General features: G+C 37.5%; 1 protein-coding gene across 3 annotated transcripts in view; it reads right to left on the reverse strand.

Moving 5' to 3' along the window:
* Window positions 1-437: 437 nt before the first annotated feature.
* brinp2 (bone morphogenetic protein/retinoic acid inducible neural-specific 2) overlaps window positions 438-23,849 on the reverse strand; it is a 241,809-nt gene continuing 218,397 nt past the window's right edge. For all 3 annotated transcript variants that reach the window (XM_024273754.2, XM_024273753.2, XM_036216474.1), the window contains 3 exons: window positions 9,869-10,091; window positions 5,787-6,093; window positions 438-4,329 (listed from right to left, as the gene is read on the reverse strand). In XM_024273754.2, coding sequence (XP_024129522.1) covers window positions 3,508-4,329; window positions 5,787-6,093; window positions 9,869-10,091 — 1,352 coding nt within the window. In that variant the 3' untranslated portion in view covers window positions 438-3,507. The remainder of the gene's footprint in view (window positions 4,330-5,786; window positions 6,094-9,868; window positions 10,092-23,849) is intronic.

Below are 23,849 nucleotides of genomic sequence, written 5' to 3' on the forward strand. Positions count from 1 at the left end.
CCTTAGCTTTGTCTGATATTAACTTGGAGTCTTCAGATATTAAGGCAACAGCAATTTCCTTCCTTGTATCATAGCCGAATGTTTCCAAAAAGCTAAATGTGATTATAAATAGATGACCACAGCTGTTGATAGCCAATTAATCAAGTGCAATTAAGTCATTTGGCCATTTGAGCTGCTAACCCTACCACTAACTTTGGTGCCAGATCGTCAATGGATGAACTGGTGCTTATTAGAGTGAATACTTTTTAATTTCTTCTTGATTGATGTACAACTTTGGTCCCACCGTGACCCAATTAACTGCGATTTTGCATTTCATTATGGGAGAAAACGGCTGTGAAAAGTGTAAATTAGGGGAGTCCTGCTCTTAAAATGTGTAAGGCTTGTGTTAACTCCAAACTTCTCCAGAGACAGAAATAATGAAAAGAAAATACCCCAGATAGATAAACCACTTGTTTTTACTTGACCAAGCTGAGTACAGATGAACAGCTGAAAATTGTTCGTGTTCGCAAACTTTCAGTGAGAAATTAGTAAAGCAAATGTAAAATAAAAACCCATGAACGTCGTCATCAAATAGACAATCACTGTGTAAGAACAGCTGCTTTTGAAAAAAGAAAAAAAAAAGCTAGAATTAAAATACAAACTATCATGGAGTATTAGGGCCACCAAAAAAATAATATTATGAAATTAAACTCGTAAATTTACTAGAAAAAAAACAAAATAAGAAGTAATCGATATCCCTGCAGCTGTCCACTTCCAGTCCATTCTTTGTATTCGAAAGAGAAGATCTCCTCAAAGCCTGTGCGATGCATCCGTGTGAAGAGGCCCGGGTTTCAGCATAATTTTTTCAATGTTCTAATGCTAATAATTTAATTTAGCTCACCAAAAGGTTCAGAATTCTTTTTTTTTTTAAAAAACTATCTGACAACAAAGCTTCACAGAATCCTCTACGTCTTTCAACTCCAAACAGGACTCCGAAAAGAGAACTTTGGTGTTTTTGTTTATAACTTCCTTCCCGTATTTTCCTCTTTTTTACCCGAAAATTGACAAGTTTGAAAGTCGTGAATTTACATCAGTTAAATTAATAAATTAACAACTTTAAACACATACATTTACGAGAGAAAAAGTTCTTAATTTTGCCTTTAAATTACAAAGTCGTAAATTTACAATTTTCTTCTCGCAATTCACTTTGTTTTTTTCACAAAAAAAAAAAACAAAAATAAATTTCAACTTTAAATAACATACATTTTTCTAATCCTAAATTTGGTCTATGATTTAAAAAGTCTTCTATTTATTTTCAGAATTGTTTAGTTACGACCTTTTTCGCATAAATGCAGGACTTTCTTCTTGTAAATTTTCCTTTTTCCGTAAAAAATGTACTTGTTTGAAAGCTGTGAATTTATGACATTTAAATGACTTCATTTACAACTTTAAAGCACGTAAATTTATGAGGAAAAAAAATCCTAAATTTGGAATATGACTTTTAAAGTCGTAAATTTATTACTTTGTTCTTGTAATTTACAAGTTACAACTTTTTTCTCAAAAATCTGACTTCTTGTAAATTTGTCTTGATCCCCATAAACTCACGTGTTTTAAAATTGTGAATTTACAAAATGTAAATGAATACATTTAAGACTTTAAAAGACCTTAATTTACAGGAAAAAAATCCTACATTAGGTCAATGACTTTTAATGTAAATTTACAACTTAAGTTGCATAATTTAACAGACATTTAATTCAACCTCAATTAACAGACCTTTTTCTTAAGAATTTACGACTCTCGTAACCTTGTCTTTTTTGTCAAAAATGTACATATTTAAAGTTGATAATTTATGATGTACAAATTCATAGGTTTACAACTTTAAAAACTAAAAATGTATGAGAAAAAAAATCTAAACTAACCAAACTAAATTTGGTTCATGTCTTAGAGTCATACATTTCCAATTTTACTCTCTTAATTTAGCAGTTGTAACTTTTTTCTCAAACATTTGACATTTTTTCTCGTAAAAATTGTCTTTTTGTCAAAAATTCACGTTTTAAAGATGTGAATGTATGTTATTTAAATGTATAAATTTACAACTTAAAAAAAAAGTCATATATTGAAACATTTACTTTTTTAATTTAACAGTTATGACTTTTTTACTCATAAATTTACAAAGTTAACCTAATAATTAAAAGTACAACTGGCCCTAATACTCCTCTGTTACAAACAAACCTTGACCTTAATAGATAAAAATAAAAAAAAATTAAAAAGTTGTATTCATCTGAGGCTTAACCAAAATATCCAAAACCATTTTTTAACTATATTAAAGCCAAATAATTTCTAAAGTTAGTGAGACTTGGTAATAATTGCAGTTTTTGCAGAACGATTACACTGTGCAAGTACTGGTGAGCACTGTGAATGGTGGCTCAAAAAATTTCACAACACCAAAATCAAAACAAGTAAGTGCAGAGAGTGTGACTGCGTTTACATGGAAAAGCTGCATCACCACATTTGTCTGGAGAAAGCCTCTGTCTTTGTAGAAATATCGAAATATAAAAAGCAATACAACCTTCGCTGGGAAGCCAAACACAGAAAGTAAATGTACTTCTTATCTTAACATTGACTTTCCATATAAGGCATGAGTTTTGTTATAAATATTTTTTCTTTTTTGTGTATTTTTTTGGGTCTTTGGACTCAGTTATCTAAAAAGCGATGTGCACTTGTCCACAACCCGGGGTTAGATGGAGCAATATTTACAGCGCCGTATCCGCAGACCTTTTTGTCTTTTGACAGTTTCTTTAACATTTTTAGGTCTAAAAAAAAAAAAAAAAGAAAAGAAATTCAACATATGCAACATTTTGTCCCTCTGTTTGCCAATATATATATAACTTTTTTTTTTTGGCTTAGACACACCACCAAATAACAGAACATCACTTACAGGCTTCTCGTTGGGGTTTCAAGAATAGATACAAGTTTTCTAAATGAAATTAAGGAATTTAACAAGTGAAAAGAGATGTTCAAAGACAGTAACAGGGTTGAGATTATCAAATTTCATATTGTTAAGCATAACATAGTTCATTCACCACATATATATTACCACCCATTGTTCTGTATCCAAAGAAAATAGTGTTTTTCTTAACACCGCTTGGGAGTTCCTCTTAAAATATCAAAATTTTCTCTCAGCTTGGCAAGGCAGAAGTCTTAGGTAGATTTAAGGATGTCTCTTCTGTGGTTCCGTATCGCGTAGAACATTTAGCTGCTCGGGCTTGAGCAGTCCAGCTTCCTTGGACAGGTGCCTCCAGTTTACATCGCAGCGAGTGAAACCAGTTTCTAGAGGAGTTTGTGTGGCGTTTTGTTCTCTGTCAAAAGTAAAAATGCAACAATAAAATACCAGACAAGGCTGGCGATGATAAAGGCCCAAAATTTACGCTTCAGAGTTGCTTAATCCATTAGTCTTCGAGTGTAAACATGGTAACTCTGCGGTATTTCGCAGAGCTACTCCCGAACTCGGGCTGTGAGCTGAGCCAGCTAGCTGCACAGCTGGGTCAGTTCGGGTTCTGGGAAAGCATTGGGAAGCTTGGAGTTGAAGATCTGCAGAGACTCCTTTATTTGTGCTACCTCTCCAGCTGACAGCTTGAGGCGGTGCCGCAGCAGGCAGGAAAACAGGTCGATGGGCGGCACCGCCGGGGGAGAGAGCCGGTTAATCCGGTCCTGCATCTCCAGCAGCATCAGAAAGGCGGCGTCCTGTGTGCCCTGCGTGTAGGGGTAGTCCAGCTGCAGAATCAGGTCCTTGATGCCTTCGGGGTCAAAGTGCATGCTGTATCCAAAGACTTTGAGCGTGTTGATCTTCATGTAGCCGAGGTTTGACGTCTGGTCGTCCAAGTCCAGTGGCTCATAGAAAAGAGTCTCATTCACCGTTGGATCATCCGTGACTATGCGGCTCCGCAGGTAGATGTGCACTGTTTCGAAGAAAGACTTCCACTTGTTGTTCAGAGACAGAGTCCAGTTATAGCAGTCTGCAGTGGTAATGCCATCAAGCTTAGTTCTTTCCCAGTCTGGGAAGTCAGGCTGGTTTACTGGCATGAACCAGCTCTCTGAATGACTGCCCCCAAAAGGATTCACGTAAACCACAGGCACAGGTTCCAGTGTGGAATTCTTAGTTGAGCATATCTGGAAAGAAATGGCCATCAGCATGTGGATGAGGTTGGATTTGTTTTTGTTGCTCTTGAGGGTCAGTAACATCCTTTTCCTCCAGGCAGGGTTGAACCAACTTCCCAAGCGGACATCATTGCTGATGTAGATGGCGTGGACTTCTATTCTGCTGTCCAGTCTCTGCAGAAGGTACTTCACCTAAAAAAAAAGAATTAGAGAATTGTTAAATCTCATGCTACGTTCACACACGGTTCAGAAATACATGTCTGAGCGACCGCTTCAAAAGAAAAGTCTGTGAGTGTATTCATACTGGGAAAGTCTGTTGTTTCGGATCAAGTCCATTTATTGTTCTGGATCGGGTCATGAAGATCGCATTTGGTCTGTATTCAGACAGGCGTCTACATTAGATTTGTGCTTCGGTCCAACCCTTGTAAACAAACCCATGTGACTAAATATCTCTTCAGTCATTGGCCAGCAGTTAGAGGGGTGGGTCAAAAGAGAAAAATGAAGTTGTTGTGGTTTGCCAGGATTTTTCACTTATTCAAACTTTTTATTTTGCTGATCAATTTTGAGAGTCTGCATGAAGGCCAGGTTCAACAGTTTTAACTACTACTTTAGTAAAACAAAGGAATACAAGCAGGACTGTTACTGGGGAAATAGGTGTTTGTGACGTATAGATTGTCAAGAAAACAGTGAGAATCAATGTGGATCACGGCAATAGTTGTTTTAATGAGCCTGAATTCATCCAAACACATTTTAATGAGATGCTGCGTTGCATCGGATCATATTCAGACTGAGGAATCTCAGAGGGAACCGAAGTTCAGGAGGATTGGAAACGAACCGAAACCACCTCAAAAGATGGATCCAAGACCAGTTCCTGGTCGGTGACCAGAATTTGTTTGTGTGTATTTCAAAAGAAACTTTGTTCCGCATTATCGGGGTAAACAAACTCCGGTTAATTTTAAGTGGACCAAATGCGTTCAGCCTCGAGGGCCAGCCTCCTGCTGGTTTTCCACTAATCCTCCCTTATCTGCCGTTGATTACCTGAATCAGGTGTGATTAGCCAATAAAGGGTTCAATGGCAGGTTGGTTGGAAAAGATGCTGGACACCAGTTATGGAGCCTGGATTTGGACACCTCTGGTATGTGTAAATGTGCACATATGTGCATTTCGGAGTTCCACATACAAAACTCCTGCGTTCACGTGTAGCTAGTTTTCAAATCAGTTTTTGGAATTTATGTACAAAATGTGTGACGATTGAACATGTGTTGAAAGTTAAAGCAGTTGAACTTTGACCAATCATTACGTTGTGACGTATGGGTAGTGTACTTTTAAAAACATGGTAGTGAAAACTATTTGAAAATGGATCATGAAGGATAAATTAATGATTGCGGTTTGTGCCCAGACTGACTTATATGACTCCAATTCAGTGATGTTTCAGAATAGAGATGTGAAACCACTTAGAAATTTTATACTTCCAACTGTGCGTTCATGCACTAGTATCTGATAGCGATACACCTGTGAGAACACCATGTGCTAAAAGTGTATTCTTGAATGTGCCATACATGGCCGGTATGTCCGTAGCTTAAGATCAAACCACACCAATCAAACATACTTCAGAGGTTTGAAACTATAAAATGAAAAGATCTCAGAACCTCAGCGTCTGGCATGTCCAGGTCAAAGTTCAGATAATGGTCCAGCGATGCGGCAATGCTCGGCCGGCAGGAGCCAAGATGAAGGAGGTTGCCATGGTGACAGGCTCCGCAGCGGGTGGCATTGTCACTGGCGCAGACGGAGCAGGAAGTGAGTGAGGGACCTATGACACAGGGGATGACGCCTTGGCATGTGGGCTGGTCCGCGGGACAGCTGCAACTCTTTGCCTCCTCGGAGAAGGAGCCCAGAACTCCGTGTTCATTGCAGTAGAGCAGAGATTGAGCCCTGCCCAGCCAGAACCCTACAGACCTGCAGAGGGGCGAAAACAACACTGCCATAAGAATTATGGGAAGAATCCCAAAAGCATTTTTAAACCTTGAATGACCTTATGTGTCAAATATTGATATATTTCCAGGGCAACAATAAAAAGAATTTGTCCAGTTTTCCTATTATGACACATCTTACTAATACATTAGCCAGTCCCTATTTGTATTTTTTTGTTTCTCTGCATTTCCACTTTGCAATGACAGCCCATTTTCTGCGTGGATATATATTTTTGTTACAAGAAACCCTTCGGAGTGGAACCTAACATTAAATATCACGAGAGCAGAAGATTACAGTGCTCCAGAATAACCAGCATTTGGATTGCAGTATTGTCAGGTGTGTTAAATGAAGTTCCACAGCCAGTTAAATATATTTTTCTGGTTGAACAACCGCTGCTGTGTAAAACTGAACACATTCATATTTTTAGTGTACAAGTGTAAAGCAAAACACAGTGAAGAAACGGTAAATTTGCATGAAACACTATAGAAATTTATTACTTTTTGAAATAAAAATTTTAAGGATTTTGCTTTTATGGAATCCTATTGTTTATTTTCTTTAAAGCATATCCTATATTTTTATACATACTTTATTTTTAGAGTGGGGAAGAGAATTTTGGGGTCATTGGCATTGGTCAAAAGTTGTCTTATGGCGTCAAGTAACCAGTGACTTGAGTATAAAGATTCAGGGTACGCATGCACCAGAGATGCAAGGAGGGCTAGGTCTTATGGTTTTAAAGGAATGCTGAGAAACGGTCTCCAAAGTTTTGTAAGATGTTGTCCATCTCAAAATAAAATTGCTTTATTTGACCTGTTGAAATGTGCCTCTCCTTCAACTTAAAATATAACTTGGTGAGACGTTCAAGGACGGGGAGCCACTTCTCAACAGAAGGCAGTCTAATACTTTAGTAAGAATATTGCTGAAGCATAAGCAAGTTTCACTTCTTTCAATATGTTTTCAAATGTTTTATTCACCATAGAAAACAGAATAAAATAGTAAAAAAGAAATCAACAAGTTTCTTTGCAGATGTTCATTTGAACTGCGTATGGTAATCGCCAAATGAAACTGCATTTGCAAAGCAACTGTTGTTCTGTTCACAGCCTGTCTGCTTAAAATAACACACATAGCTTAGTCTGTTTAGAATTATGGCAAGGTTGATGTTTCACTATATGCTAAAAATAACTCTTACCGGACTATTGAAAGTTGAGGTTTCAAATATGCAAAAAGAAAAAAAAGAAAAATAATAATAAATTAAAGCTTAAACACTAACTCAGAATACCCCAAATGGTAACTACACTGAACAAAAACATAAATGCAATACTTTTTTTGCACCTTGTCTATCATGAGATGAACTCAAAGATTTAAACTGTTTTCTACAAACACAGATTAACAATTTTATTTATTTTTGAATATTGTTTACAAATCTGTGATAGTGAGCGCTTCTTATTTGCTGAGATAAACCATCCCACCTTACAAGTGTCTTATTATTGTGCTGATTAGACAACACAAGTATTGCACAGGTGTGCCTTATCAAAATATTAATTAGGTAGCATAAGTATTGCACAGGTGTGCCTTGTCAATGTGCTAATTAGACAACACGAGTATTGCACAGGTGTGCATTATCAAAATATTAATTAGGTAGCATAAGTATTGCACAGGTGTGCCTTGTCAATGTGCTGATTAGACAACACGAGTATTGCACAGGTGTGTCTTATCAAAATATTAATTAGGTAGCATAAGTATTGTACAGGTGTGCCTTGTCAAGGTGCTTATTAGACAACACAAGTATTGCACAGGTGTGCATTATCAAAATATTAATTAGGTAGCATAAGTATTGCACAGGTGTGCCTTGTCAATGTGATAATTAGACAACACGAGTATTGCACAGGTGTGCCTTATCAAAATATTAATTAGGTAGCATAAGTATTGCACAGGTGTGCCTTGTCAAGGTGCTTATTAGACAACATGAGCATTGCACAGGTGCGTCTTATCAAAATACTAATTAGACAACATGAGTATTCCACAGGTGTGCTTCAGACTGGCCACAATAAAAGGCCACTGAAATGTTCTGTTTGGTTTTTGGGGGGTCTGGGGTCTCAGAAAACTGGTCAGTATCTGTGGAGTATATTTGGTGGGATATATTTCCTTTGCATAGAGTTAATCAGGTTCTGGCTTGTTAAATTTTGGTCCACTCCTCTTCAGTGGCTTTGCCAAGTTGCTGGGTATTGATAGGAACTGGAACACACAGTCATATACGTCAATCCAGGACATTCCAAACGAGCCTATATTTGAAAAATGCCAAAAAGGGGGCGGGGCTTGTGAAGCCAGACTGAGCAGCAGAGGTGTAGCTTACATATTGTTTATTTGAGTGATTCAAAATCCAAAAAGGCAGTACTTTTAAAGTCCCATTTGTAGATGTAAAGAGCCAAAAAGGGTCGATTTAGGGTTTGGGTACCTTGTAAACCTCCAACACTCCCCAAAGGTTTTGACCATGGCTCAATGGCTTACACCTCAGATGAGTATGGATGCTATGCAAGAACTGGGATGTTTTCAGCCTCTGCATTTGTGCACACATCCTAGCAACATGGGGTTGTACATTATGCTGAAACATGAGATGATGTTCTTGGATGTACTGCACAACAATGGGCCTCAGGATCTCATCACGGTATCTATGTGCACTCAATATGTCATCAATAAAACACACGTGTTCTTCGGTCCATACAATAGCCCCACAGCCATCACGGCCACTCGACAACCTGATTAACTCTATGCGAAGGATTTGTGTTACACTGCATCAGGCAAATGGTGGTTATACTAGATATTGTCCAGTTTTCTGAGTCCCCACACCCCTCCAAAAAGCAAAACGGGATGTTTCAGAGTGACCTTTTATTGTGGCCGGTCAAAGGCACACCTGTGGAATAATCATGCTGTATAATCAGCATCTTGATATGGCACACCTGTGAGGTTGGGTGGATTATCTTTAGCACCGATTTTGATTTGTGAACATTGTGTGAGAGAAATTGTTATTGTGTGTTTGGAGAAAATGTTTCAGATTTTTGAGTTCATCTCAGGACAAATAGGAGCAAAAAAATGATGATAGGTGATTTTATTCAGAGTAAATACCTAAGAGGCACTGCTAGAGTACACTATGGTGGAAAAAAGAACATTTTCTTTTTGTTAAGGTTTCAAAGCCTCAAAAAAATCCTTGATTTTCAGTTTATTTTTTTACTGTAAAAAACAAAAGTAAAACTTCTTGCATCTAAACAAGAAAAGAGAATGAAGCAAATGAGAAAAAAGCCCTCTGGCAACAGGGGAGTCACGTTTTTCGGACACATACAATTTGATGTGATTGAAGATGAACTTATAGACTACAAAAGTAAACTGTTCTAAAAGATGCTTTTGTGATTCCAACAGTTAACTGGAGATGTCCTTTCTTTGAATTCTAAAGTGATTTAGGTTTTATAACAAGCCCTAATTAGCTCCTTAGGAGTGGCAATTTAATTGCACTTGTGGGAATGCGGCTTTTAACACTTTGAAAGGTGATTGCTTACCTGCTGGGAACGCGCATCATCTTGGTCGTGGGATGATATGACACACACTCCCTGTACTTCAAGAGTGTTTTTCATAACAACTGTTTATGTGCTTGCTAAAGATTCAACCGTGAGGAAACATGTTGCCCATTTTGATCATTGTGTTCAATTTACAGAAAGGTAGATTGATAGGGAAATACAGCAAACAGAGGAATTCTGAGAAACTGGGTTACCTTTCTCGGGGCAGGCTGATGCGAGGCTGTTTGGGGCAGCGTTTGCTCAAAGTGAATAACTTCCTGATGATCTTCTGGGCTTTTCCGAAAACCAGTGCAGTGCTTGCCTCCAGCTGGGTGTAGCGCTTTTGGAGAGGCGGGTCAGCAGACCAGAACTTGGCAATCGTGGACACGTTCAGGAATCGATCGGTGGGCAAACGCTTCAGGAAAGCTTTGAACTCATCTGCAGGAATTTAGAGAAAAAAGGGGAAGGGAAATAGAGAAATGGGGAAAAAAGAGCAAAAATGAAATGATTTAAGTTCAGTTATATTTCTAATTGTGCTATAAGTCATTTACCATTTGGACTGTAAAGCTGGTGCAATGCCAGTCAATAGAATTATATATAAAAAAAAGACTTTAATTGTCATTAAAGAATAAACATCTCTCAATAAAATTGCAGCTGGATTTATCCACGTCGCCACGGAAACCCATAATGTCAAATTGACTTGACCGAGAACATTCTCATTTAGAAAAGCCATTAAATGTGTCGTGTTGAACACAGATGGGTATATTTATTTATTTTTTTAATCCTTGGAGTCTAAAACCAATTAACACAACATAAACCAATCAAAGCAGGTGGTAAAAAGGTGACAGACTCTCCAGCATCTTTGATGCTCCTCTGTAAAACGGTCAATATTCAAAAGGAAATAGCTCTACAAGATTTTAACTACAGGGTTTAATGTCAAAACATTTTTTATATCTTCTATACTTTCAACAAATTTATTTTTAGACAGAAATACTGTAAGCATGTTAATTTCTGGGCTTGCTGCTTTACGATAAAAGTGAACATCAACAGTTTGTTAATAAACCGAACGCTTTCCAATGGAAAATTCCTTTAAACATTAGCATCAAGCTAGCAGACTTTAGCTTTATGTGATTCATATCTTTTATGAATTGATTATTGATCTATTAAGCTTAAATCGATTAAAATCAATTGATTTTTTTTTTAACTCAGCCCTAATTTTCAGCACTAGGTGCACATAGAAGACTTAACTTTTTTTCAGAAAACGACAATGCGCCTTATAATTCAGTTACCAAAGTTAGCAAATAGACCATTTATTCATTGATGGTTTACTTTATAATGCAGTGTGCTCAATAGTGTGGAAATCATGTTAATAATGCAGATAAACAAAAGAACGAGATGAAATGAAATTGCTAATTGCTAAAAAACTGTTAAAGTTGAGAATAATTGTGTAGTTTTTTCTAAACAAAACATGTAGTTAAATTATTTTTACATCCTTTGTACATCCTAGGAGTGCGAATAAAAAATAGCAGAGCCAAACATAACAAAAAGGTTTCCATCCAATACCGCTGTGTTTTTTGTAATATTTCCAGCAAAAATAAAGATGTCTTTAAGTTTGCCAAAAGCGTTCCTGCGTTACGACCCTTTAGGCTCTCTTCATGAACCAGAGGACTGATTCTTTGCCTGCATGAAGCAACTGGGAAACATAACCGTGTCATTTCTTTTTCTTCTAAATCCAAACAAGTGATACTTTTTGGAATGTTTCTGGCCCTCTGGAGAACCACATCCCTGTGTGCTGTTTATTGGCAGAAACTGCAGCCATGTCGACCTATTCTGAGCTCAGCTGACAAGTTTCAAGCCTATTACAGTGATCAGTGATCCCAGATGACACTGTGGTCTGGGTCCCTCCATTCCCCACTTTGAGCACGTCTTCCTCTTTTCCCATCAGAGATTGTTCTCTCCAGCACAGGCAGGACATGGTTGTCTCTCTTTTAAGCTGTCAGTCTCAGCCTGCCGGTTTGCTTTTGGTTTGTGTCTTTTTCGCTGCTGTCTGATCTCTTTCTCACATCACTTGTCAGTTAATTTGTGATTTGAGGCATTTTGCATTTAGTTTCCTTGAAATAAACATGTCACCATTTGAGTGCAAGTTAGAACCAAATGTGCAAATTAGCCATAGTCCTCCCACCAAAAAATAAATCTCATAAAATCCAATTTATATGAACTGAGAAAAAAAGTATATTTTCAATATTATTAATCAAAGACAGCATGTACCAGTAGTTAAAATTTTAATAGAAAAAAAAGTTTAATTACATTCACACATTTATCATTCATTACAAGCATGTGTTATTTTTGCAGTAGGGGTTGGCAATATAACATTTGTATATCACAATATACTTTTTTTCCATATCAGGCGATAACGATATATATCACAATAAAAACCAAATAACAATATTTGTCAAATTTAAACACTGTGACTCCTAAAAGAAATCTGTAATCACCAACAGGTTCTTTAGATTTAAACATTTATTTCCTATCACACTTAAAACATAACAGATGAATACATATTTTTCTATCAAGAAAAAGTTCCATAGCGATATATATTGTTATCGTTTAATTGCCCAGCCATATTTAGTAGTTTTAATGAACCCTACAATATGATAACCATTTATATCATATTTGACATGATCAAAACGTTCAGAACTTGGTCTGTTTTCTGTCCTGTAGTACATCATCTTTCCTTTAGAGGCAGTAGAAGCACTTTTGTTGCTCATTTTAAAGTGGCTGGTTCTGTGAAATCTCAGAAACACTTTTTTGCTGGAAAAATATTCCTAGTTTTTAAAACGTCAGCATTCAGAACTAATCAATGTATTTGTGGATTTCATAAAAGGGTCTTAAAAAAACTTTATTTTAATTCCAAGAAATGTGGTCTTACTGGGTTAATGCTTCCACCACCGAGCTCAGTTTTTTTACGAGATAATCTGCTTTCAGCTAACTATAGAACTCTGAATGCACATATACAGATGATAAATAATTGACAACTACCCTAAACATTGGAAGATATACAGAGAAACATCAAGGTAATTTCACAAAGAGCAGATACTTGAATGGACATAAACTGGTACGGAGTGTTTCTCAAACTATCCATATAGAAAATTATGGAAAATTATTGTTAATTTATTGGGAATAACTGAAAAAAGAAGACCACGGTGCTACTCCAGAGACATGGGAATTAAAAATGAAAATAAGATGCCTTGTAAATGAACATGGTGTCTATAAGGGGTGAAGGTGATAGGGATAATGAAGGGTTTTCTTATTTCTCCACAAAATTCCTACATCTCCCCAAAATAAAGATTATCTTGACCCAATTGATGCAAATATACATCAAACCACTTCAGCTTTAAAATTACCTCAATTCAGCATCTACTTAAAAGCAAGAACATAAGTGGTTAAAACAGCTTCTTATACCTATATAAGGTACAAGAAGACCCAGAGTTGACCCCACCTGCCAAGGAGACTCTTCAGAGTTTCCAGGACTCTGTTACAGATTTTTATAGGGTTGTTGCCTCTCCCCTTTTCTACAGAGTGTGCTGCTAGGGGGTGAGTATGCACTGACAGGAACAGGAAGTGGATCAATAAACTGGTGTTGAGATCCGGCTCCGTTCTAAGATGTCCCCTACAGTCTGTGACTGTGGTGGGTGAGAAGAGGATGCAACGGAAACTGAAATCCATCGTGAACAATCCTCTTCATCATCATCTTCTGCGTGAGACCGTGGGTGAACTGAGCTGCTACTTCAGACAGAGGTGAACACATTCTCACTGCAGGAAGGAGATTCTTCTTCCTGTTAGCTCTTAGTCTCTACAATGCTTCATAGACACTGGACACTTCATTGTCGTTTTTTTATTGGGTTTTAGTTGCTATTTATTGTATTTTAGTGCTATTTTAGTTGCATCAGTAATGTTAGGTGGGAGGCGCTAAGCTAGCTGGAGGACGTAAACAGAGAGCTCTCAAGAAAGGGGGAGGGGAAGAGGGGCGGGTTACTCCACACCAACAGTCTCGCCCACAACTCAGTGGCAAATTTCTGATGAACTCTGCAGAAACTATGTCTTAGAAAATGACAATGTTTGAGTCGTGGGATTAATTAAAGTTCTATTTATTTTTGCTTTACTGGGACAAATAAAAAGATTGAGAACAGTTTTGGTCTGACATATTACTCATACTGAATAAATACTACCTTCTCCTATCAAGTTATTCTTACCTTTATTAAATCTGCATCTGGCAGCCAATTCAGTCCTTACTTTAGTTTACTTTTCCTGTTTGCAACAGTTTTTTTTGTTTGGTTTTATTCGCCTTATATGACAAAAACCTGCATACATTTTGGCTTTGAGTTTGTTTTTCATAGTTAATGGTCAATCTCATCTTTGTATTTTATTTTATTTTTACTTTTTTTGCATGTAAAGTACCCCGTGTCTATCTGTCACACCTTAGGGGGAAGCCTTTCATTAAATCCCCCATGATTTCTCGCAAGAGTGGCTTCAATAATCATCCTTCTTCCTGTGCAACTTTAATTCAATTGCCGACATAACAATGATGTAGGAGCTGGGATGTCTGCGGGTGAACGCCGCTCTCTATTTTACTCTGTCGTGCTGCCGGCTGGGAGACACGAAGCGGAAAACAGAGTCCAGAGCTGTCGGGAAAGCTGCTATCTCCATCACTTCAAAGTGTCCGCTACACATTAAAGGCTCCATCCATCATACATCACTGCTGCTGCTGCTCACACACTACTTAGAGGGGAGGAAACCAGTTTTTGGAGGAAAAAATTGCCGCTTTTTAGTAAAATATCAGCGGAAATGTGTTCATTTTCTGAACACAAATGATCTAAATAGTTAGAAATTCAAAGAAAAACTGCAGATAACTTTAAAAATATGTTGTTTTTTCCACAAGTTTTACAAACTTCCTTTGATTTGATTGCTTTTCTCGTGATCCTCCGCAGCACATTTGCGTCCTCAAACTGTGTCAAAAAGATCAGGTAGACACTAACAGACTGGCAAATTGGTCTTAGTGATTCATTATGATACACTCTAATTGCATTTGCTTCTTTAAACAGCCAGCCTTTTGTTTTCAGATTAGCCGTTAATCCTCTAAAGACTTGCAGTTTCCCAGACATCTCCTGTAATTAGCTGAAAATCCCGAACAGGACAAGAAAACTCTCAGTACTTTACTTAAGCTGACCTCATAAATTCAGAGGCACTCAACTATTTATCATAAAAAAGATTCATTAAAATGGCACGATGAAAAGTCACATTTTAAAGCTTTAAATAGCAATTTTCACTAATATGGAATGAAAAAATACATTTGTTTGAATAAAGTTTAGTTTACACATTTATGTAATGACAGTTGTCTCCAGTGTGACACACTGCAGCTCTGTGGTGAGTCGTCTCGTCAAACCGACCTGGCTTCACCTTTTTTCAGTCAGTAGATCAAAAGCTGAACACGTTATCATCTTAGCACGCCGTGCTACAAATGGAAATATGGTTGGATCATTAACATACAGATAGAGTTGTTGGAAAGAAGTGCTGAGAGGCAAGTTTCATACTCTCCTCTGCGTAGGAGCCGGTAAAAAATGTCCCGCTACGTAGAGTGAAATGTGCAGGGTTCCTGATTTCTGCTCAAAGATTTGTAAAAAAAAAAAAAAAAAAAGGGTCAGGTCAGGACACTGTTCTTGTTAAAAGCAAAGATGACTGTGGCGCTCCTCCTTGTGTCCCGGCACAACGGTTCCTTCCCTGCTGGCCTGCTTTGAACCCGCCTAATGGATGCCCTGGTTAGATTTTATGAGTCATCTGAAGTCGTTTCCACAAAAAACAGTCAATCGGCTTTTAGATTTTCAAGGGGAAAAAAAAAAAGTGAAAATATTAACCTCAAGAAAACTACAAAATTAGGAGCCAAAGAATAATAATAAAAAACTACTAAGGCTTTTTGCTCATTTGTTGTAAAATTTTCAAAGGTTTCAAAGGTTGACATTTAAACAACACAACCTCAACAAGGGGAAACATCACAATTCACTTGACTCTGATGAAAATTGTGTTTTTGGTGTTTTTAAGAAGTTTTAGTAGCATATTTCTGATGATGGAGGACATATTTAGAAAATTAGGTTTAAAATGCTTTCTGAGTATTTTCTTTACTCAAATTGTTGTGAATCAGGAGCAGACAAAAAAATGCCATTTGTAAAAGCTTATAGGTGAGACATAGAAGCGACTACGGCAAGCCATAAGGTCCATTCTGATGCATCCAGTTGCAGAAACAAAGATCCATGTACGTCTTTGTTTTCCTCATCTGAGCTAGCATTTGGCTCAAACTGTCGTCTGAATAACTCCAAGATTCCTTACTATTTTTGTTGTGCCGATATGTTAGGTTGGGGTAATAAGGAGCTGTAAGTTAGTGGAAGAGCATCTCAACAAAGAGTTCTCCACAATGGGGAGAGGAAGAGGGGTGGGGTTACTCTGTGCTAAAAGTCAATTTAGAGGTAAATTTCTGTCTTTTTTCATCTAGTCAATTAAAAAAAATATCCTGATATAACAAATGCAAATAATATTTAACCTAATTTACAAATTGGGTTTATACAAATATACACCTTGTGTGTCAGAAGATTCAGTAAAATACAGTAAAATCTGTCAACACAGTCAACACCATTCAGCTCGTATCTGTTTGCTCAGCAGTAAGACAAGACAATTAATATATATATATATATATATATATATATATAGGCAAATTTCTGATGAACTCCTGTCGCTCTGCAGAAACTACAGCATGTCCTCAAAAATGGCTTTTTGATTTTGGCTAAAAACGTCATAATCATGATTCGAGCACTACTGGGGACACCTTTACAATAGGTCAAAACATATTGGATCTTAAAATAAAGAATATTTATTTCTCAAAAGAAACGTATTGATTTATTCTGCCTGGGCTTTTAATAAATTAAAAGTATCTAATGCTTTAAAATATAGGCATTACTGAAAGTGAACTAATGGACATGTATGCACGTGTGCAGCATTAGAACCACCTCTAACCAACTCATAAAAATAAAATAAAAAATCCCTGATGTTTTAACCTCCAGAGATGCTAAATTAGGGTAATTTTGGAGCTAAAGTGGTTTGAAGCATATCTGCATCAATAGGCAATGGTTTGTCCAATTTCAGTTTTATTTATTTTGCTCCTTGGGATTAGAGTGTAACATTTATGCCTTAATTCCACTGAGAAGTCCGGTCTGGTCAAAGTTGGACCATCAAGGCGTATCCAGGGTGAAGCTAACAACAACAATGGAGGTCATACAGCAGCTCCTACTTTCTGCTTCCCTTTTGGTATTTTGTAATTACAAAGCATTTCATGCTGTTTGAGAGAACATTGCTGGTGGTAAAGAGGAAGACAGGCGCTTTCTTTTATCGTAACAACCTCACACCAGTCAAAGAGTTTCACCACTAGCAAACCTGTCCGTTCTATTTTTCTATGGACCTACTACCAATGGGGACCCAAAAACAGTACAGTTTGGTCCAGTTTAATGAGTCCCATTTATTGAGGAAATCCTTAAAAATAACAGACTGGAGCATATGAGGCCTACGGTAAAGTGTCTGACTCCACCTGTTGAAGCAGAGCTTGTTAAGAGAGCAGTATTTGGGACAGACCCATGTAGATATGGCAGCATTTCCTCCTCCGGGGGGTAAACCCAGCTGCTCCTAATGTGACCGTGACATGCAGAGGCAGGGACACAAACAAATACACACACACTTTACAACAAACAAAGCCTAAAAGAGCCACAGGGAGGCAGAAGCATAAGTATGCTTCGAGGTGAGACATCATGGTGTGTGCACACGGTATGGGAGATTTTTTTGTTTTTATTAGATGTGAAAAATGTAACATTAAAGTTTAGCTAAAAGAAAGTTGATTCAAATTGCATTTTCTTTATGTAAATAAAAATAAAGACATATTAGTACCTTTTTTTTTTTTTACTTCAAGTCTATTACCAGTTTTGAGTGATGTCCTGCTATCTCATTCAAAAGTGCCAATTTAAAGAGTAAAAAAAGAAAAAGCTTCAGCTTTCTGTGGAATATAAATGAGCCAAACAACAAACTAATTCCCTCTCTGACAGGCAGTGCTGCAGGGAAGCGGCGGTTGCCAAGGTTTTGCTTGCCCTCTTGAGGAACTGCAGCTTAGCACTACAAAAAGTCCCTACAGACAACCAATCTCGGCTCTGGCGCGGCATCAGCTAAATGAAATCGAAGTGTGAACAAGTACAGCAAACAAATCAAAATGCATGTGATGGATCCGCGCGTTAACATCTCGAGCCCAGCAGCTAAGTGAGCAATGGGATGCATTTCTGTTCAGGAAACCAATAAACGCGCACAGGCGCACGACGCATGAGGGCAGGTAATGTCATCAGAGTGCTGGTAAGTGGACTCTTGAGTGTGCTCTTAATGTGGAAAAAAAAATTCAATGTCACATCCTCAGCCGGCTCGAGGTCATAAAAAAGATCAATCTTGGTTTGGAGATCCATTTTTGCTTTTTTTTTATCAAGGTCGGAGCGGAAGAATTAAAGTTCACAACAGCACTTGTGTGTTCCCTGAAAAGTGAGAACAAAGCAGTGGGAAGATGAGCAGCATTAAAGACTCACTCCAAAGAAAATCTTGTTTTTCACAGGTTCTTGCAACATTTTTCTCACAATGGAAGACATTTTTAAAGAAAATGAAGATAAAAATTGTTGTTTTTGAGTTCTTATTTGTTCAAAAACTTGCAAATCAGGAGCAGACGTAGAAATGTTGCTTGAAAAAGATGTGTCCACATGAATCCATGAATGTCTTTGTTTTCCATGTCTGACATCAAAACTATACGTCTGGATAGCTTTGATATTGCTCTAGATTTTTGTTACTCAGCTAATGTTCAGTTGGGGTTGTGAGTGGCTGTAAGCTAGCAGAGGAGAGTGTAAATAATGGGATGATGGGAAATTAGTGCAGGCTTACTAAGCACCAAAAATACACTCAAAGGTGAATTTCTAATGAACTTTTGCAAAGACTATGACCAAGAAAGCAACATAGATCTTTTGATTTTGACTAAAAACTTGTGAAAAACAGTCTTCACTTCCACAGCATGTCTCAAAATACTTTATCAGGTATTATCCCACTTCTATGATGGTAACTTACAAAAGAAATAAATATTCAACCGGTTTTTGATACATTGATCTTGTTATTTTTTTTGTTTAGACTGCTTTATCACAAAAAGAGGACTGTTTAATACGTGGTGTGGCGCGTTGTCACGGTATCATGACAACGCGTCTCTGGGCCTAAACTGCAGCAGCAAACAAAGGTGAGACATGCTGATCATCATAATATGGAAAATACAGCATCAGTTCCTCTCTGATCAGGTTGTTTTTGTCCAGAAGACAAAGAAAAGCTTTATTAAAGCAGCAAAATATCAGAAAAAAACAGTGAAATAGAACATTTGGGCTATGTGACCGGAACTTTTTTTTTTTTTTAGGTCTGCAGATGTGTTTCTTATGGCTTTATGTCAGCATCCCTGTTTTCTTGAAGTAATATTACAGACATGAAAGTCTTTAGATTTCTGCTTATCTTATTGTTAAAGTGTTTTGTTCACACAAATTAAACTTCTGGGTTAACATTTTATACATTTAAAATTTAAGAGAGAAAAAACGAAGGGAAAAACTTCTCTCTGACATGTTTTTGTTCATACATCTTGTCATATAAAATGTACTTAATAAAACACTGTGATTATTTGTGATTTATTAAAATCGAAAAGTGTGATTAATCTGATTAATTGTTTTAGTTGATTAACAGCAGTAATTAAAATAAACGTTCTAGATTTACAGTTTTGTGTGTGATTTCGTATTATTAATGATTAATTTTTTTTCCAGGTTTACAATAATTAGTTACATTTTTTTAATCTTCTTTTAAACTTCAAAGTTAAGAGATCACTGGGAACGATTTTATGATGGAAAAAATATGGTTGGAGGACTTTAACGTTCATACATTTTCCCATCAAATTATCTTTCTAGGCCTAAAGTTGTATTCCTAAAACATTGACTGGAATTCTCTGCTCAGCAATGCGAGTACTGTGGATGAGTCAGGCTTCCTCTCACTTCCTCCCCACAGTTGTGCTGCATAATACTGGAGGTCAAATCTGACTGCTCCCAGCTGAAACAAACACAGCGGGAAGCGGCCGTGCTTTTAGCGCTGCTTTTTGAAGATGAACTACCTCCCAGTCTGCTGCCTGGAGATCAGCAATGGAAAAAATGGATTTAGGCAAGCGCAGAGGGGAGGCGGGAGCGTCAGCCGTTAATATCTCGCAAGTTGCTTTCAAGCGCTATTTACCTGGGGGGAGACTTTCCATCATTTTCCACTTTTTTTTTGGTTTATCTATGGAAGTTTGAAGTCTCTCACAGTGATGTGTTTCACTCTCACTGGTTTGCATACAGGGATGGTGGGTGGGAGGGGTAGATGAAAATGCAGCCTTGCATGATTGGAAGCTGGGAGCAGTCCTGCAACACCTCTGTTTTTCCCTCTCCAGGCCGCTGAACTGCTCCACTGGAGCAGTTGGAGGTTGCTCAAGGACATTTAGGCAGCAGCCCCCACCGGAGTGACTGAACAGCCGAGGTCCGCCTGCCGTGTTGGAGATATTGTTAGAAGATGTGACATAACGGCGCATTACATCCCGTCACCGCGGGTGGGCGGAAATTGAATACTTGAAAAATGTGTAAACTCATTCTCGAGCCGCTCGACTTCCTGATCAGTAGCAAAAAAAAAAAAAGAAAGAAAACAAACGTTTTCCTCACATTTCTATCCGTCGATCCGTTCGTTTGGGTTTCAGCGGTTGCTGAGGACCCTGTGGCATTTTTAAAAGAGATGCCTTTCATGTATGCAACATCGACATCTTCAGTACTGACTTTATAGGCTGCCACAACACACAATCAATCTGTCTGCCCAGGAAACGCCAAGAGTGATTTAGATGTTAACATTCTTGTAAATAGGCCACAGGAAAGACTTTCAGTGCGTACAAATATCCCTGGCTCTGGGCAATGGATTTGTCTTGTACAATATATTAAAAAAAGAAAGAAAATAAGTTGAGTTTTAAAATGTTGCACTTTTTTTCCACCATCCAGAACTTTACTTTAGAGTGTGCAGAGAGCAGACGTTTGAATTTAATCCTGTAAGTGTTTGATTTCCCTTCATTACAGCAGCCTTCTGTTCTTCTGTATCAGATCAAACCCACTTTAGTTTGAGTTTTAACAAGCATTTAGCAGTAATGTTGAAATTGTTTCAATTCTACACATCTGTCTACAATTCTAGAAATTACAATTATGAACACAAACTAACTCACGCGATAAGTCGTTTAAAAAACATGGCGATAGATGTGAGTAATACTTTGATTGACAGGTGATACATTCAAATTTCTGCCATGACACCAGCACTCATCATCATCTATCAAAGGAGACATCGGCATCTTATTCAGACCATGGAGCAGCAAGCTATGTTGGAGTGGCTACGGATGAAGCGATTCTGGGAAATCGTGGTTGGAGATTTTACAGAAGAGCTGTGGATCCAACAATTCCACATGACACGCTCAACTCTTAATGAACTTGTATATTCTACCTCATGACAAACTATTTTTTTTGGATATAGAAGATGTTTGACCAGTTTTGCATTTGCTTGAACTTCTGTAGCAGCTGAAAAGCTTTAAGTGTAAGAACGACACCCAGGGAATCTGGGTTCACTTCCCTGGACGTTCCATGAGCTTAATCCATTGAGGGTCCTTAGGCCTTAGGCAAGACACTTCGCTCTGTTGCTTATCTGGGTCTCCCTGTGCCCTAAAAAGTTAGGGTAGTTTTAGTAAAAACATCTGGTGTAAAACTTTCTCCAAAGTCTCTGTGGAAACCCTGATGGGATGAGGTGATCACGCAGTTGTATGTCTTTTCTCTAGACCTTTACAAGATTGTCTCAGGATCAGCAGTTTAGAATTGTTTGTATTCTTAAGAGCTAGGGTCTAGAAATAAGGAAATTAGGATTAAAATAACTCACAATCCTTTTGCCCAACACTCTTCAGAATAGGAAAATCTGACTGAAGACTAAAAAAAGTTTAAATTGCTTATTTTAAACATCCGCTTTGATGAAACTTGTATTTTTAAAATATTCTCAAGGCAATTTTCTGATGAAAAAGGACATATATTGTGAGAAAATTACATATAAAATTGTATTTTAGGTTAGGTTGGGTTGTGAGGGGCTGTAAGCTAGCAGGAGAGAATGAAAACAGGTGGAGGATGGGAAGTAGCAATAGTCCTGCCCACAACTCACAGATGAATTTTTAATGAACCTAGAAAACAACACAGATTTTTTAAATTAGGGCTAAAGATGGCATAATCCTGATTAAAAGACCACTGGGGAGACTTTTACAATAGATCAAAAGACGACTGGAGTCGGACTTTACGAAATGTTTATATAACATCTAAATTAATTTTATTACATTTGTATATTGTTAATATTTTGTCCTAAAGAAAGTATTTTTTACTTATTGCACTATTTTTTCCCAATGTGTTAAAAATTAGTTCCAATTAGGTGGGCAACATAAAAGCAAAAAAAATGCAAATGATTAAAACTAGCAAGAAAAAAGAGCCTTATTATCGGTCTGTATGACATTCAATTGTAAGTAATATTTTCTCTTTTGAATGCTTGCGTGGAACTTGTTTCTAAATTTTGATATCCTATTGTCGACAAAATAAAAAATAAAAAATAAACAAAAAAACATTGCAATATTATTTTTTATAACGATTGTAATAATCAAGACTTGTTGGAAGATTTGGTAAGTTTTTACTTAAAACTTTGTTTAAGATGCAAAATATTGACATGAATGTTCAGGTATTTACCTCCTGTCTTAAATTTGATCCACACAACTATATAGGGATGTAACTGTATTATAAATAATTAATTATCAACAAATTGCAGAGGTGGGGACTCGAGTCACATGACTTGGACTCGAGTCAGACTCGAGTCATGAATTTGACGACTTTAGACTCGACTTGGACTTTCCTACCTCTGACTCGTGACTTGACTCGGACTTTGATATACATAACTTGTGACTTGACTCGGACTTTAGCCCTCTGACTCGGAAAGACTTGCTATTTTTCCCCTAAATCCACGGATTATAAAGTATATTATAAAGTATATCGAGAAAAAGCCGCGCGCCGCGGTCCTCTGTCCGCGTATGTTTACATCCGTGTCGGCCCAACATCCAATCAAATTCGAGCCACTTTTGATTGATGTGACAGCCCAACCAATCAAATTGCAGAAAAACAAAGCCCCGCCTCCCCTTTAAAACCGCGATTTCCTGCCGGTGTTTTTAGTTCTAGCATAAAAGTTTATAGATCGTCAACAACAAACTGTTTGCAGTTCGGAGAGCATGTGGATATAAGGATTACTCACAGAGATTCAACATCAACCAACTTCATCTGACTGTAGGAGCAGCAAAATCAAGTAAGTTCTGAGTGAAAGCTGGCGCTAGCTTAGCGGCTAACCGCTAGCTGCTGTTAAATGAATGGGACTGCAAACTCTGTTAGCACTGTGACACCGCGCAGTACAGTATAATCACAGTGACAACAGGTGATTTTGACATTTCCACCGCTCAGATCTTTACCTGGGATCTGGGCGGGACGTGAGCGATCATAGCGGGAGCAGCATGGCTGCTGGGGAGCGGGCTCGGTTGTTTTCTGTTAGAAATCCAGCAAACATATTATAGAATTCACGGAGATGCTGCATGAGGGTGTTTTCTTTCCCTTTTTTTTGGTGTACTGCTTTTGCTGCTGTATGCTTTGTGGCGTGTTTCAGAGAAAAAAAGCATCCTCTTTCTCTGGGGGTCACATTCCATCTTGAATATTTGCTGTTCCTTCCTTTTTCATTGACAAAATATTTACATTTACTGCTTAAAGAGTTTTTAGTTTGCATTTCTTTATTTTAGTGTTTCACCTGCTATATAAAAAAGAGATTTGTCCACCATGAATAAAAGTAATTTGATTCTAATGAATTTAATCATGAATATACTCATAATCTCTGTATTCAGAGTATTTCCTGTTCAAATACAGCATGAACAAAGTAGTATTTTGTGCATAGCTTTGCAATATATATTTATACATAAAATTTCACGTGAAT

Source organism: Oryzias melastigma, linkage group LG17, assembly GCF_002922805.2.
Source record: "Oryzias melastigma strain HK-1 linkage group LG17, ASM292280v2, whole genome shotgun sequence".
In the NCBI taxonomy this organism is placed as follows: domain Eukaryota; kingdom Metazoa; phylum Chordata; class Actinopteri; order Beloniformes; family Adrianichthyidae; genus Oryzias; species Oryzias melastigma.